General features: G+C 31.9%; 1 protein-coding gene across 6 annotated transcripts in view; it reads left to right on the top strand.

Moving 5' to 3' along the window:
• The window catches only part of LOC106102463 (aldehyde dehydrogenase, dimeric NADP-preferring), a 23762-nt gene extending 6228 nt beyond the window's left edge, over positions 1-17534 (top strand). For 3 of the 6 annotated variants that reach the window (XM_013281954.1, XM_013281956.1, XM_013281952.1), the window contains exons 2-11: positions 8007-8050; positions 9218-9457; positions 10021-10242; positions 10458-10621; positions 11156-11386; positions 11697-11900; positions 13358-13473; positions 15418-15553; positions 16072-16222; positions 17022-17534. In XM_013281954.1, the coding sequence (XP_013137408.1) occupies positions 8007-8050; positions 9218-9457; positions 10021-10242; positions 10458-10621; positions 11156-11386; positions 11697-11900; positions 13358-13473; positions 15418-15553; positions 16072-16222; positions 17022-17042 (1529 nt within the window). In that variant the 3' untranslated portion in view covers positions 17043-17534. Of the gene's footprint in view, positions 1-3326; positions 3581-8006; positions 8051-9217; positions 9458-10020; positions 10243-10457; positions 10622-11155; positions 11387-11696; positions 11901-13357; positions 13474-14315; positions 14432-15417; positions 15554-16071; positions 16223-17021 lie in introns of those variants that run through there. The other 3 variants (XM_013281957.1, XR_001225573.1, XM_013281953.1) reach the window with 3 other exon arrangements.
• Positions 17535-18490: the final 956 nt, after the last annotated feature.

Genomic DNA, 18490 nt, shown 5'->3' with positions numbered 1-18490 from the left:
TTACCTTTCGGATAAAAAAAGAATTATCCAAATCGGTCCACTAGCGGCGGAGTTATGCCGTAACACACATAAAAAAAAAAAAAATATACCGTCGAATTGAATACCTCCTTCTTTTGGGAAGTCGGTCAAAAATGAACAACAGCATTTTTTGCTACCTTAAAGTGCAAAGCATTTGTCAATGATTCATTTAATACAACAATAGTTATTTCTTGGCAACAAAAGAGATTCAAGTACAATATTTATTATTATGTCTTTGTTGCCGGCAAATGTCGCGAATAAGCGAAGTTACATTTTACAGCATATAAAACAGTTCCTCGAAACAAAAGTCCCAAGGCCTTTTTAAAAGATAATAATACTATTTATCCGTTATCAACCTATCAAAACCAAAATATAACCTTAAATAACTACTAACCTGACAGAAGGTAAAACAATTGATGTAAAAATTATACTGAAGTATAATCTTTCTTCATACTAATATTATAAACGCGAAAGTTTGGATGGATGTTTGTTAGAGTTTGTAATTTAATTCCACGCGGACAGAGTCGCCGGCGAAAGATAGTCTTAAAATAAGGATTTCGAAAACAAAAGACGAGCTTTAGATCTAGGACAAGCCTTAGTAGGTATAGACAGTAATAGTCACTAAGTTTGTGTTACACTTATTGCAACAAAAGAACCGTAGATTCACAAAGAAGGAAGCAAACCCTGCCCTAATACACAACAGTGGTAGAGCCCGCTTTAACATCTTTGCACGAATGGGCCGGCTCGCCTGGTGTAATACCACGACCACACAGAAAACAGGCGTGAAGTGGAAGCAATTCCGCGTTTCGTCTGATGAGTGTGGTGCCGGAGGCCTAATTTTAGACCCTTTCCCTTTCCACTCTTTTCTTAAGAGGAGAGGATGGGAAGGAAAAGTGGATTTGACGGTGGAGGAGACGCATAGGAATGGGAAATATCCTCTTTAGGTGCGTCTCCTCCTCCGTCAATTAAAGGTAGGCAACGCATCTACAATTGCAGATGTTTATGGGCAGCGGTCGCTTTCCATTTCGGTGGATTCAGGTGGCCGCTTGCTCGTTTGTCACCTTATATTGTAAAAAAAAAATACACATTTGAATTTTAAACTAAAATAAATAAAACGACGCATTCAATTAAAATTCAGAATCCCAAAGATGTATTGTTCTCAAGAACAAGGTATTTTAAAGTTAGTTGACCTTTAAAATACTTAAAAACTATTCTTTCTCGGCTAAACATCAATCAGACAGAATACAATATTAAAGACATCTAAGTATATTTTAGAATACTTTTTAATCACAGTTATGTACAAAGATCAAATAATACAGAAATGGGCAATCTAGTTACATTGACTGTACTAATTATGTAGAACTAGCTTTCGACCGCGACTCCTTCCGTGCGAAATTAACATAACAAAAGTAACTAGCCAATGTGTTCTTCCATATTCTTTACATCTACATACAGGCCAAACATCTGTGCCAAACTTCATCGAGATCTGTTCAGACGTTTAGGGTACAAGCTCTAATAAATGCGATTTATTGCAATTATTCTAGCATAATCGTTCGTTGTTTCCTACAGTGATCCAGGCTTCGACTGAAGTAAAACTTTAAAAAAATAGAGAGAGTAATCTTATTAATGTTAGCTATATAATGGCTGCATGAATCCCCATGTACGACAGAGATGTAAAGCATAGTCTGGAAGAAAACATAACATAGTATATGGTTAATTATGTCAAGTTCATTCTGATTCAAATAACGAAAATAATAAATACAATTTTACACTGATTATTATCGCTTAAAGATAAAACAGTACACTTATACTGTCTTCGGAAGGTCGACGACTTATTGATTTTGAAATTCAGGCGAATGAGTTGAATTTCTTGACACAGTTCTTAAAGGACAAATCCTATATCCATAAAGGGCCCAGAATGTCTAAATCAGAGTGTACAAATCCTTTGTATACTTGTTTTTTTTTTTTTAGTTCTAAATAACCACGGATTTTATTCAATATACCATGGACATCGCTAGCCGATAATCTAGGCTAGGTTTAGGGTATACTGGAGTAGATGGATTATAATAACATTAGTGTTGAAATTGATAGCATACCGCCCATCTAAGGCCTTTAAAAAAATCAGTAAACAGCCCCTTTTTGTAATTATTAGTCCTAGCTTTACTTGTATTTACATATTTTGTGTTTTAACAGTATTTCACAAATTCGTAGCTATTTTTAAATCGTATGATATTCAAGAACATTGCAAGATACTATAGGTTTTTTAATTGATACTGTAGTTTTTGAGTTAATCGGTTACGAACTCAAACTAAGTACATAAGACTCATATAATTGACCTTGACAAATATTACTCTGCTAGTACCACACGTAGACCATGTTTGTCGTACAACTGCCGTCATAATGATCTTCGAACGCGATTGGAATACAAAAATGTTTGTACATTTATTTAACACGTCCCCAACAACGATTAAGGTAAGGTTACCACAGTTCAATAACGTCTCGTAATGAGTACATAACCAACATTAAAAGCTAACTACAACCATAAATTTCAATATCTAATTGTTCAAACATACTTAAAACTAACGTATACCATGTACAAATAAAAATTTTGTAAATTCACTATATGATAAAACTATGAAATCTCAATTGTTTCTCGCCACCGTACAGGTCTGCGATATTTCGCACACACGGACTATAAAAAACCAGTCCATTTATTGTAAAGAACCATTATTATTTAAATTTTATCATTGTCCACAATTATATACGTGTGTTTCTTTACACGACCACGATAATTGCAATAGTGATTAGTAGTTTTGCTGCGTAGTAATAAACTTCTAGAATAATAATTCCAAGTCGATATATCCAATATTTGCTTCAATGTCGCGGTTTCCACCTTGCACAGATTTCAAACACGTTTTATAGATTACATTCCCCAAATAAACTCTAAATTTACATCAAGTTTGAATGACACGTTTCTCATCAGACCATCATCACAGTCATCTACCAAGCCTTATCCCATTTCAATTCATTTACATGAGTTTGGCGCATAAGTATTTATAAACCTTAATATTTGATGTAATTTTTACGGCCGGCCGCCTGCCTGTAGCCAACCCTAGTTAGAAAGAATAAATAAATTGAAAATTGTCATTTTTTACGTTTCTGGGATATTGTCCAAAATTTTTTTTTACTAAGGGCTTTTGTTTTTGCGCCATCTGTTAGTGAAATTGTAAATTACGTTCATAAAATTAGTTGCTCAATCATTCATTCGCGTTCACTGAACTGAATGATAAAAATTAACTTCACATTCACACAATTTCATACAATACAATTAATGAATTCCAATTCCAATTGATTATATCAAAAATATTTAAAACGCCACTGTCGTACTACTTGCTTGGTGCTAAAGGTTTTATTTGACTTTGAGTTGAGTTGTAAACTTAAACTAAACGAACGCGTTCACGTCAGATGTCAGGATAAAGTTGTAGAAAAGTAATTTTTAATTCTCTTCTCAGTGTCAGTAATTTTACTGTATTTATCTAACAACGTTGTGCAATATCTATCGGTAAGTATCAATAACATCCTTCATCTAGTTTACTATTAATTTTATAAGATAGATAAAGAAAATGTTTTCTCATCAAAAACGAATTATTGTGCGAAAAAACTTTTGTCTATAATATTTTCTCTAACTTTCGAACTCCATTGGATTTTGAATAGAATATTAATAATTTTTGTCTACTTATAATGGAAAGAATCCCTTCTTAATAATAGTGAATCTTATATGTAACAAATTACATATGCAAATATATTCCATATAAATTTATAAAATGTAGAACGTAATATGGTACAATATTTGAATTCCGACAATAAAATTTAAATTAATTCGTGAGAACAATAACTTCCATACTATGAATAAATGTATTTAAATATAATTACTACCATTTATATTATAGTTCTAAGTCTGTGGTAACATATAATTTTTATTGTATACTTTTAGCTTATTACACAAACTTATATTTAGAGAAAACCATCAAAGTGTCAAATAGAAGCTTGATTCCAAAAAAATTGGTACGAAAGATTTTATATAATATTTTATTTAATGTATTTGAAAGTTTTCATTAACACGTTACATCTTTTTCTGGTTTAAATACTCATTAAAATATGAATTTGCCTTCTTTACTTTAGTCAAAATTAAAAATTATTACAACTTCGTACTAAAAATGCATTGTACACAAACATCTTTAATTTAATATGGCAGTTGCAAATTTCAGTCATTTTAACTTATTAAAACTTTCGTGAGACATTATACTATATTATTTATAACACGGCTAAAGTGTGTGACCATCGCGACGCGATAGCGAATAAAGCCGGCATCCACTCACCCTGAAGAAGGACCCCCTACGGGTTTGAAACTGGTCGGTGCCTATACCGAAAGTATGAACATTTTTGTTTAAATGTAATATTTTGGATGCACATAAAAATCTATTAAATCCATCCATTGATAGAAAATGTTTAAACTTCCTGATACAATTTAACTTTTATTTTTTATTATAATCTTATTTTAATTATGACCTACTTTTACGATTTAAATTGCATAGATTTGCAAAAATTACATCATTTATATCTTACCACTTCCTATTATATTTTAAGTAATGTTAATAAGTATATTTAGCCATTTAAAAAGCAAGGCTACATTTATTATTATCAAGGCTCATACTTATTACCAAAATTAGGAAGTTTAAAGTTGTCTTTAAAATATTTTTTATGTATTGTAATACTGTCATTATAAAGTGTAACCTGTGTGTAATGAAATTAAATAACCAGTCCATGTCATTTTTAGTTTGCAGACCTTTCGAATATTGGATTTAAAGATATTTTAAATCCCAATTATCTTAATCTTTGTAATAATGTCTAGTGATTTGTAGTAGAGTTTATTCAACTTGTATGTTATAAAATTATGAAATATACTATGCAACTATGCACCATATCATATGCAATAGGATCATTGACTGTTGCATTAGCTGGCAAATAGTAGTTATGTAAGGATTACTGACCTATACAGCTAAGTGTGCAATTAAATCACACACAATTCACTAGTCTTCTACATAACTAGCTTTAAGAATGAAAACTATATTTAAAGTGGAGGCCTCATGTTGTCCTGACACCAAATAATTGTCCTTAACGGTGATAAGGGCCAGGAAATATTTGTCTATTTATTTTATCTATACTTCTATATATATCAATACTTCTATATCTATACTATTATAATAAAGCGTAAACACACACTTCTTTGTTGCCTAAGTTGTCAGCAATTACTGCATATTTTTGAATAATTCTTTTTTTTAATAAAAAGCCCTACACTTACGTCACACTTTAGGCTATATATTTTCACGCCATTAAACTTAGGTGGTAAATATTTTGGATAAAAACCCTAATGTGGGAAAGAGACCATAAGTTGCTGCCAACATCAAGAAAACAAGGATGCCATGCTTTGTCATCGTCATGTCATTTTGACATTTGTAATAGATAATTTGACAAATGCAAACAATAAATATTTAATTTCATGCGGATGAAGCCGCACGTGAACGTTCTTTATTAAAAATATTAAAATTAAATACAAAAAGTTTACATATCTTTCTTATTGCTAGGACTTATTCCTATAGTGTGTGATCCCACATTATTAGATCAACATAATCAGTGCAGTGTTAAAAATGATATGTTAATGGCGACATGATATGTATTGTTTAGTATTCATATGTCAATTCCGGTGCTGAAGGTCGTTACTTTGTTACGAATAGTGTACAATCGTGACTGTTTATTTTAACGACCAGTCACTGATTTATCGTAAGAAAGTGTTACTGTGAAAAACACAATCATTTACCGCAAGTACTGTACACAAAATTACATGTTTTCTGCGTTTTCTCTAAAGGTGCTGAATTATGATACATGGTGTAATGTTACATCAGTAGCGAGAGGTACGCGTGTAATGCTCGCTATGTAACATTACAGTGCGTGTCACCGGTCAGTATGCACCCTAAAAGAATGGACTGCAAAATGTTTTACACAATGCTTCAACACTGGAAACACATTGGTTAAACAATTTGCCAAACGTTAATTAAAAACAAAAAATACTAAAAATTAAAAAAAAAATTGTCTTGTCGAATTGCATAAACACTGGTGACCTAGAGTTTGGTTGTGAGATTCGTGTAGGTGTAAAAAATATAAATTATAATACGGCTAAACTCACGTGATAACATTCGGTATAGGCACCGACAGTTTCGAACCCGTTGGGGGTCCTTCTTCAGGGTGAGTGATTAATCGGGTATACTCGCTATCGCGTCGCGACGGTCGCGAAAAAGGAAGCGTCTGAAGAAGGACCCCCAACGGGTTCGAAATTGTCGGTGCCTACACCGAATGTTATCACGTGAGTTTAGCCGTGTTATAATTTATATAGTATAATGTCTCACGAAAGTTTTAATAAGTGTAAAAAATATTAAAAAATATTGATCAATGCTGCCATCAGATGATATATTTGTCAAAAAAAATATGTAATTCTAATGCAATACTTTCATACATTGTAAATTATTCCACCCATTCACGTCAGAGGTTCACGTAGAGGTTAATTATACGTATTTATGTACCGCTTGAAAATTACGTGACTAAAATGAAATCGATAAGTCAGCAGTTAATTTGTTAAGCAATTTACTTCACAAAGTCATTTATAAGTATTCATTTTTTTATATGTAACGAATAAACTCACACACCGATGGAACTATTTAAAAAAAATGCTATAAGAGAATTACATATAACTAAGTAACATAGGCTATAATTATTACTAGACTTGCTGTTCCCGTGTGGTTTTATAAGCATGTAATTATTCAAACTTTATTTTATTGTTAACATTTGTTAAATTCTCAATTGCAAACGGCAAAATTACCGTTACCAAATAACCTTATGTTGGCAGCTTGTAGTTTAGTCCCTTTCCCACCTAAAGGTAGTTTTTCAATTTTTTTACCCTCGTAAGTTTAATATCGTAAAATTAATATCGTGTGTGTGTGTTTTTTTTTTCTCTTATTCCAATTGTGTTGTAGTGGTGATAAGATTAAATGTTATTTTATTTTATTTTATTTATTTTATTTAAAAATGCATAGTCTAAATCGTGTCGTAAGTGTAGGGCTTATTATTATAGAAAGAATTATTCATAAATATGCTATGATTGCTGACATCCTATGCTACAAAGGAGTGTGTATTTACGTATATTATATAAAAGTAGTAGTATATTAGTAAGTAGGTAGTATATTAGTATAAAAGTATAGATATAGATAGATTTTGTCATTCAACGCGGACGAAGTAAGATGTTAGTAGGTGACATGAAAACAGGACAAGGGAAAAGCAAAAAAAAACAATAAATAGAAATATTGTTATCATTTCGTTATCGTTTTCGGTTCAAAGTCCGATTCAGTACCTAATGTTATCAATGCGTTCCGAGATATGCAGGGTAATTACGAAATATTCAATCCAAACGGACACAAGATAAAAATCAATATTATAAATATTCTTCACGGTCATGATGACCGTTGAATAAAAAACACGTTTTCCTGTTCTTCACAATTCAAGGTCTTTTTGTCTTATTTGTTTCGCTTATATTACTGTAAAAAATATTCAATAAAAAACATGGTTAACGAGAAAAGACCTAACAAGGACAACACGTATACATAGAACACAGTCTGGAAGAACATCTTTTTTTTTTAATTCGCGCGAATCAAATCGCGGGCAATAGTTAGTGAAATATTTCTATACTTTACTTATCTATACTTCTATGTATTTTTATATGTATTGGAATATCTCAAAAACTACCTGGCCGATTATAAAAATTGTTTCACTATTAAAAAGCTACGTTATCAGTGAGGAAGACTGGCTATTTTTTTAATCCAAGCAGACGAAGTTGCAAGCAATAGGTTATCTATATATCAAATTTTATTGTGTTACAGGAACAACTATGAACGCTAAGCAGAAACCGGTTAATCTTGCTGACGTAAGTAACAAATTATCCAACACCAGGAAACTGTAGTTTTATATATGCATGATTAGAACATTTATTTGATCCAACTGTTTGTAAAAGTTTACATACAGTTTTACATTGAGTTATGTTACGAATAAAAAAGAAATAATTGAATTTGTATTAAAGTTTCTCGAACCAAAATTACTGTAATGAATCTATTCCGCCTTTTTAACTCATCAAAGCCGAATCGAACTAAATAAAAGTTATTTGTTGTAAATTATGTAACGCGTTTTAATTTACAAGCCTGTTGATAAAATCTTAATTGATTAGATAAGGTAATTAGCTTAATCATTAGTGACTATAATATAATTGCTTTGAAAACCTCCTGCTAATGTAAAAATAACTGTTATTATTCTTATCTTTAAAATAATTATATGTATTACCATGACAACGGTCGTTATAAACTTTTATTCGCTAACAACTGAATTAATTGCATTTTAAAAATTACGATGCTTTCAAATTAATTTATAACGAACTAGCTGTTGCTCGCGACTTCGCCCGCCTGAAATTAAAAAAAACATAGTCTATATTACTCACAGATAAATAACCTTCCTAATGGTGAAAGAATTTTAAAAATCGGCCCAGAAGTTTTTATGTTATTTTAATACATACAAAAATACAAATCTTTCCTCTTTATAATATTAGTATAGATTATTCCTTTGAAACTCATGACTAGAAAACCATGCAAAAATTGAAAATAGAAAAATAATATTGACACCGGTAGATAATAACATTGTTATTTGTAGTGTTTGTGTGAATTAAACGATTATTAATTATTCTTATTTTCCTTATCTTTAGTAATTATTGTGGTAAGTTATTGACCAATAAATGTGTATTGTTGTTTCATTACGATTCTGAAAAGATGGAGAAATCGTAGATTTACGTGATATCAAAGAAAAGCTTTTCACAATACTGTTACAACTCTCTCTTTAGCTAAATCATCTATTTGATGCACCTCACACAGAGCACACAAAACCGTTATTCCATTACTTAGTACCAGTATAAAGTTACTTTATAAACAGGAATCTTTTTCATTCTTAAACAAATTTAATTTACACCATTCTTCTCTACAACAGAAAACAAACTTCTTCGTTCTTTCTTCGTTTCGTACGTTCTTAAATTCAGGTTTCATATTTCCAGGTTGTGGCGAAAGCACACGATACTTTCAACCGGGGTGTAACTAAGCCGATAGAATGGCGACGGCAACAGCTGCAGAACCTCATGCGTATGTACACGGAGAACCAGAACGCGATGATAGCAGCTCTGGCGAAAGATCTAAGGCGGTCCAAAATGGAAGCAGTTCTCCTGGAAACTGAATACCTGATCAATGATCTCAAGAATACGCTGAATAATTTGGATAAATGGATGGAGCCGGAACGGGTGATTATAAATTTGTTTAAAACTTGTTATTGTATGTAGGAAAATGATTTACTTCTTACTAATAGAGAAAGTTCAGATGGATGGATGTTTGTTAGAGTTCGTAGCCTAAACGGCTGGATGGATTTCGATGAAATTTGGTATAGATGTAGAAGACAGTCGGCAAGAACACATAGGCTACTCACTTTGATTTTAATTCCACGCGGACGGAGTCGCGGGCGAAAGCTAGTAATATTATAAATGGAGAAAGTTTAGTTGAATGGATGGATGTTGTTATAGTTTGTAGCCCAAACGGTTTGACGGATTCCGATGAAATGTAGCATAGATGTTAGTTACAAGAGGATAGTTTGGAAGAACACATAGGCTACTCAGTTTTGTTTTTGTTTTTTTAATTCCACACAAACGGAGTCGCGGGTGAAAGCTAGTAATATATAAGCATTGCTCGTTCTTTTATCTATGAATCCGGATCACATCTTAACTTTTTCATTTTCATTGCATTCTTTCAATCAAACCTGAGAGTTTTTTTGCAACATTATTTATAGTGTACTGATAATTATCATTTCCAGCCGTCCAAAGGTATCGTTAATATGTTAGACGATGTGGTGATCTACAACGATCCGTACGGCGTGGCGCTGGTGATCGGCGCGTGGAACTACCCGCTGCAGCTGCTGCTGCTGCCGATGGCGGGCGCTATCGCTGCTGGGAACGTGGTCGTTGTTAAGCCCAGCGAGCTCTCCGAGGCCTGCGCACAGTTCATTGTTGAAATGATCCCTAAATATTTGGATAATGTAAGTTGTAACAAAGTAATAAGATAAAGTAAAGTGTCCCAAGAGACACAGTACTTAGTCTGTAACGTCCGACTTGAGATATTACATAACATTACTAATCCAAATAGTACATTTCTATTTCACGAGGTAGGTAGACATTTTATAGTAAAGTATTTTTCTTTGTTTTAATTTTAATGGTTTTTCTAAATTTCTTATATCAGGTTTTTTGCTTTTAGGACGCAGTAATAGTAGTAGAAGGTGGACCTGAAGAGACCACAGAGCTATTAAAACAGAAGTTCGATTACATCTTCTATACGGGCGGGACTAACGTCGGCAAGATCGTATACGCCGCCGCCACCAAACATCTCACACCAGTAACACTCGAGTTGGGCGGTAAAAGGTGAGATGCAAGTTTTCTACTATCTTCACACAATGTTGGATATATTCGAGGAATTTTATTTCCTACCCATTCAAGTCAAATCTCTAACAATGCAATTATTTCGTAAACATGAACTTGAAGTGCATTCTTTGTTCTACAAATATACTAGTTTAAAGTTTAAAGCAATTCGCGATGGTATTCCATCCTAATTGGGCAGCTAATTTAATTATTTTACGTTTAACATACTTTTATGACCTCTGTTTCCTCAAAATAACTTAATTTTGAAGTGTGACAAGCACCTCCGCTCCTCAAATAGCGGTGGTTTAACTAGCATCACTTGATTTTTATTCCACTAATGCTCGGTTTCTGGAGTCCCCATTTATTTATCATGACCGTACCGTTTCCGAACTACGTCACGGAGTAAAACTCCAATAACTTAGTTCTGAAACGCATTTCATGTCATTCATATCAAACCAAAAACAAACGTTAAATGTAGCTGGGAAACCGATCATGATCATTATATGGTTTTATCGAATTAATTATTTTAATTTATAGCCCGACTTATATAGACAGCACAGTGGACATAGAAGTAACAGCTAAACGAGTGTTGTGGGGCAAATTCATCAACTCAGGTCAGACTTGCATCGCACCAGACTTTGTGCTGTGCTCCAAAGAGGTCCAAGAGAAGTTTGTGAACGCCGCGAGGGGAGTCCTCAAGGAATGGTATGGAGAAGACCCACAGAAGTCTCCTGATCTATGCAGGATTATCAATAGCAGGCATTTCAGGTAATTTAACTAACTATGTTCACTGTATTTTTACTAAAAGTGTAATTGTGTACAAAAAGTAACCACCTGTGCATTTAAGTTTGTGTTCCATTGGACATACAGGTCTACAGATCAATCGGCCCAATGGGAAAAGTGTCATTGGGCCGATTGATTGATAATTTCTATTTATGCGTTGATTTTTTGGATTTACTGCATATCTCCAGAACTCGTTGAAATTTGGCACAGATGTAATAACATAATTTTTAATGCCGCTCGGGCAGTGTCGCGTGCAACAGCTAGTCATTAAATGATGTATTTCTCTAATTTACAGCCGTCTTCAAGCTTTAATAGATGCGAGTAAAGATAAAATCGCAATTGGAGGTCAGACTGACCCCACAGAGAGGTTCATTGCGCCGACAATATTGACCAACGTGAAGGGCACAGATAAAATAATGGAGGACGAAATATTCGGTCCCATTTTACCGATAGTTCCCGTTGAGAACGCGTATGAGGCGATTAAATTTATTAATGCCAGGTGAGTTATATTACATACGAAATACGTTTTTAGTGACAATAAAATATATACTAAATGATTTTGTAAGCAATTCGTTACAATGTTAATTGTTAAAAACCTTTTTCAGTCTGTCAAATTTTTGTTTAAATTTTTTGACGTATTAACACGTTGAATGCTACCAATTCCACTCGACTTCATATTAGTGCGAGAAAGTAGAGGCATAGGACGTATAAAGACCGCAACACACGCTTAGTTTTATCTCTAATTTGTGTAAGAACTGAATGTTTCCCAGTTTTGTTTATCTGAATGAACAGACTCTTCAGACAAAACTGAGCGTGTGTACCGGGCTTGTATTATTTATAATTTAAATATGTGTTCATCGAAAAGAGATATGAAAATATTAAAATTCATAACACTCTTACAAAGAAAATGGAAAATAAATTGCTAATTCTGGTAATCTTATACAAAAACGTGTTTTCATTACAATGTCAGTTTCTATTTATATCTTATCTTTTATTTTTTTATCGAAATAACTGTATACTCGAATTCAATGAAAATGAAAAATTCTAATAAACCTGTCAAAATCATTATTATCTTAAGGGTCTCAATAGTGGTATCCAATAATAAATCTGTGGTTACAACCACAGACTTATTAAAAACAAACAAGTTTCAACAACAAATCCATAGACAATAAATGACAATTCTCACCCAATGTGCGTAATTTCTCATTTCCACTGAATTCGACTGCACACGTATATGTTAATAACATAAACAATATGACAGCATTTAAGTACGTTTTTGTACAGGAGTTAGCAGTAGTAACCGAGTGTTAAATTTAATATTGAGTGATTTTTGTGTGTCGTAAATTCTTAATGAGTTTTTTTTGAAGTGTTGGGTGTTAACGTGTTTCATAGTGATGGTCCCGGTATAAGGGCCTGTTCACATATGCGATATTTTACATCAATAATGACGCTAGTGTGAACGTGCCCTTACGGAGCATTTGGTACACACGGGAATATAAAGATGGAATTCATATTAATTTGCAAATGTTATGTGTGTCCGCTTGTATGACGCGGTCCTTGGAATTTAAAAGGGCTTGGTAAAAATCGCTTGTAACAGACAACGATGAAAAATTGATTATTCAACATAACCTGTCACACTCACAGTTCTTGACTAGTCAATAAGAAGTCGCTAAGTATCTACACTAAAGCACTTCTTAAGTAATAATTAAATCACTGCATTTTGCAGTCATATTTATTGCTAGTTAAATAAAGCAATACTGATATAAATATTATCCATTTAAGTTTCTACATGGACTTTTATCGCATGAGTGTGACCTTTAGTTTGACCTTAATATCACAGATTAAAAATGCACAGAGTAACCAAATTACACATTGAGCCATAAAAAATCTGCCCTGGGTATTTTACATATAAGGTGATAGACTAAAACGTCGACCAATTACTGGAACACATTTCAGGGAACATCCATTAGTATTATACGTGTTCACCAATGAAAGGGATACGCGAACTTTGTTCAATGAACAAACACGTTCGGGAAGCATAGGTGTCAATGACACTATCATGTTTTACGGCGGTAAGGCAAAGATCATCATCCGCACGGCTTTAAAGCATAAAATATAAAACACTGGCTGAACGGTGTAGGTGGCAACATAAAAAAAAAACTTGCAGTCAAAAGTCAGAGTTTTGAACATCTGTTTCATGCTCTTTTAAAATAATTTAAATTTACAAATAAACGAGAATTTAAAAATTAAATTGAAATAATTGTATATTTAAAAATAATTGCGCATTGTGTTGGCTTTTGACTGTACGTTTTTTTTGTACAAACGGTGAAGGTTATTTATAGTGGCTGTATGCGGTGGCCTTACACATTAACTTTAAGACTTTGTTTTTATATTAAACTAAATATGTAATTTAATAAACTATGTACCTGCGATCCTGTGTAAATAATGTTTTCTACAATTTTAATTACGAAATTTCCATTTTCTCCTTATTGCAATATGTTTCCATTTTATTTTTATTGTAAATAAAATTCTGTAATTCAATACTGTCTAATTCTAAATAATCATATCAATTAAGAACTTTTTCCTATAGTTAATCACTTCTATATCGTTTCAATCGAAATCCGTAATAAAATAAACAGACGAAGGGTAACATCCATAAATAGCGGCCATTGTTTATTCATTTTTTCAGTTGTTTTGTCAAAATTGTAATATAAAGTGAAGCTATATAAGGATAACTAGTTATCTAGTCATGTTAGAAAAGTAATTCACCGGAAATATTTTGGATGTTACGAATTTTGGAATAAAATGTTCAATTTCTCTATGATCTAGTATTCTGGTTTTGATTGGAACGAATAGATAATCTAAGTCATTGTCTTCGGTGGAGGTCTTATTATATGTATGTTGGACACTGTAGAGAGAAGCCGCTGACGATGTATGTGTTCAGCACGAGCAAGGATGTCATAGCGAACATTGTCGACAACACTAGTTGCGGAGGAATGTGCGTTAACGATACTATCATGCACATGGGAGGTTTGCTACTTTTTTTTATTAATGGCGTTCACAGAGTTGCCAGTTTGATAAGAATTATGTTACACTTAAAAACTTTTATTATCTGTAATGATTTAATTATAATTTTATGGCGGAGTATAAATTCTAGTCTAACCTCAATCAATTCTGAATAACTTATCAAATTTAAATAAAACAAGCATTAGTAATTATGCGTGAATGTAAATATTGTCTTTTTTTCTTTGTTAACCACAATTTTGCTCAAGTTATAGGAAATACATACTGACATTTGACTTTTATAGAAAAAATAGGCTTGTAACATGCACAGCAATAATAAATATGATAACTGCATGCTAATATTACTTTATAAATGTTTTGTACATTTTTTCTACATTTATCATCCTTTGTTATGTTATCTGTGATGTCTGTTTCATTGAATTCAAACTCACTTTGCTTTTTTTTTACTATGTTAATAGTAATAAGCATGTTTAGAATAAGTTGCACAAAACACCAAACACAATGAATTATAAGATACTAACTTTCGCTCGCGACTCCGTCCGCGTGGTATTAAAAACAAACAAAAGTGAATAGCCTATGTGTTCTTCCAGACTATCTTCTACATCTATACTAAATTTCATCGAAATACGTTCAGCCGTTTAGGCTACAAACTCTAACAAACATCCATATATCCATCCATCCATCCATCCATCCATCTAAACTTTCGTATTTATAATATTAGTATGATTTCTGCAATTGTTAATGTCTTGTATGCACAAACATTTGTTTTTGTGTTTGGTGTTTTGTAAAATATTTTCTTGCTAGTTAATTTGAAATGGCTCACGAAACGCCCAAAACCCAACATGCATTTAAACGGACAGCCATTTTAAATTAACCATTTTTAAGCCAATACATACTTTCAGTTGTAACAATTCAACTCTATAGTTAAAACTGAACGTGTGTAGCTGGTTTTATATTTTAATTTTTTTAAACGTTTAAATGTTTGATCTCAGTTGAGACGTTACCATTCGGCGGTGTCGGCAGCAGCGGTATCGGTGCCTACCACGGCAAGACGACTTTCGATACATTCACGCACAAAAAGAGTTGCCTTATTAAAAATTTCTCACCCATCGGAGAGAAACTTGGATCGTAAGAATTTTTATTTATTAATTTATCATCACTTTATCATCATAACATTAAAAATAAAGTATTTCTAGGTAATTATACTAATATTATAAATGAGAAAGTTTAGATCGATGGATGTTTGTCAGAGTTTGTAGCCTAAGCGGCTGAACGGATCTCAATGGGCATAGACGTAAATGATAATCTGGAAGAACTGACAGGCTACTCACTTTTGTTTTTTTTTAAACCCACCCAAAAGGAGTCGCAAGCGAAAGCTAGTAAATTATAAAAGTAGAAAAATAACTTTAATCTTTTTGACCGACTTCCCAGAAGAAGGAGGTACTCAATTCGTCTGTATGTTTTTTTTTATTATTTTTTTTTGTAACTGATTGAATTATATCTACATTAAGCTTAACATGTAAAAATATTGAATAGTTTTTCATGAGATTCCGCATGTCGTAAAACTTTGTTTTTAAAACAAACATCGATGTTTTATTTTTTACACATATCGACACTGGCAACTTTCAGTTGATTTTTTTCAACAGAATGCGTTACCCGCCGTACTCTGATAAGAAGCTGAATGGAATAACGATGTTGATGGCAAAGAGGTCATTACCCTCCTTTAAGTTTTTGCCCTACCTGCTCACGTTTGCTCTCGGGGCGGGCATTTCTTACGGCATCTTCGCCTGGCAGAAGGTAAAGAAGTAAAATATATTATAAAATGTTCAGACCCATACGACAAAATCTTTAAAATATAACCATGTTGATAATTTAATGTTTTAATTGAAATACTTATGCTTAGTTAAGTTAAAAGAGACTAATATTCACTGTATTATATTTATAAGCTACCATTTGTAAAGCTTGTTTGCACAATAATTTACTTTTTTGCACAATAATTTACTATTTACCACCGAGTATACTATCAAACTTATTAAGTCTATTCTAACTTTATTGCTTTCTTATGATAGTGCCAGTAAAATAGTTCAGTATTATACCTAAGTCAGCAAGAACAATATTTTTACAATCGGTTTTTTAGATTTTTTTTTAATTAACTACTGCAACCAAGAATTCGTGTAAACACCACTTTTTATGTATTAACTCACACTATAAAACATTTAAATACATCCTTTAATTAAGCAATCATTTGTTTTATTTATGTTTTTGACATACGTAGAATGTAAAAAAGCCTAAAATTCAATTTATACTGTTTTGTAAATTATACACCTAGGATAAAAATTTGCGCCTTCTTAAAAATGTTTAGCAATCGATCGTACATAAAACTGAATAAGAAAATGACAGGCATAAATGTAAATACTGCTAACAACTAAATTCATAGTTTTAACGCATGAAAATTCTGGAATTGTTACGAAATATTACGATACAATGTTCGCTTCACTCTAGATTATGTGTTATTTTTATGTTAATTATGTTTTGTATACGTTGTTTTCGTTTGTTCTGTTTATGTAATGTTTTTTTTTTATTATCTTTGTTACAGATGGCTTCGGAAAGTGAATAGAAATCTACGACTGATTTATTAATTTCTTTTGAATTATATTTATGTTCAAATAAGATTATTGACAATATAGAGGACTTTATTTACAAACATATCAATATAAACATATATATATAAGATATTTTTTTATAATTTCTCAATTTTTTACTTTTATTTACACCTTTGCATTTACAGTTTTGATGTGGGTTATCGTTAAGATTAAATGAAACATATAATGCTGATGTAAAGATACTTAACACAGCTTGCCACTGGCCTATTGTGATATTGATATATTGGTGCTTGGTTATACTTTGTTTTATTAGCTAACTTATAAACATCCAAACAAAAATACATTGTACCTTTTTTTTTTCAAAGAGCATATAAGTGCTTTTTTTCTGAATAATGAAAGGGTCGGCTATATTTTTTTGAAATGTCACAAAAAGTTAGGTTCCTTTTTACACAATTTGATGTATTTTTGTGATAACAATGTTTTTTATTAATTCCAAGTAAAAACAATACATGTTACTATTTTGTTGTAATTTTAGTTATAAGTAAAAACTACATATGTTAATAAAATATACTTAAAAACATTGTGTATTATTTCATATTAAAATTGCGGTCAGCAACAGACCTAAACCCTTGTTTCTTATTTAGTGCCTCTTTTACACGGAATAATACAATGACATTAATTTCTACTACGATAACTGCAAGAGTTATAAAGATTGAAACAAATATCCTAAAACTGCACATAGTCAATCTTGGTATGCATACATAAGTATATTATACACAAACCGTCTTCAGTAATATTGCTGTTTAAATTATAATAAACCATATTTACTATGAGTATTAAGTTGAGATAAAACTATATTAAAAATCGTAGCGTGTATTTAAGCACTATTTCTTCAAGAAAAAATATTTCCTACACATAAAATTCATGCCTGTAACGGAAAATGAGGAGTAAGTAATGATTAAGGATTTCCATTCGGAGTAATCCAGGTGCAACCTAAGTATGCGCATCTATTTTCATCTGGAAAACCTTATATTTTTTTATTAAAGATTTCTTTAATAATGATTTTACGAAGTAACAAAAAAAACAAAATTAAATTCATAATCTATGATCAGCAACAAGTGTCTCCATCATTATCTGTGTTGCTTACAATTTTTACAACTGGCAATTTAGTGACAACCAGAAGAAAGTAATTTTAAACGACTTTCAAGTTTATTGTTGAGTAATATTCAATATCTGAGGAATTTCACTTTCCAAATTAAAAGGATACTCATTAACAGCTAATTTTTCCGGTAATTATGTATTTTTGTTATTAAAAAGTTGACACTTTTAAAGACTTGCGCAAATAGTTAAAATATTTCGCTATTGTGATTTGTACCTATAAAAATTAAACATTTTGTGTGTAAGGTATTTACATTTTACTATTTATATTTACTATACTATTTTTTTCGATAAATACCTATCT

This window comes from Papilio polytes, unplaced genomic scaffold, assembly GCF_000836215.1.
Source record: "Papilio polytes unplaced genomic scaffold, Ppol_1.0 DF823923.1, whole genome shotgun sequence".
Classification (NCBI taxonomy): Eukaryota; Metazoa; Arthropoda; class Insecta; order Lepidoptera; family Papilionidae; genus Papilio; species Papilio polytes.
This window is presented reverse-complemented; position numbering and strand designations above follow the sequence as displayed.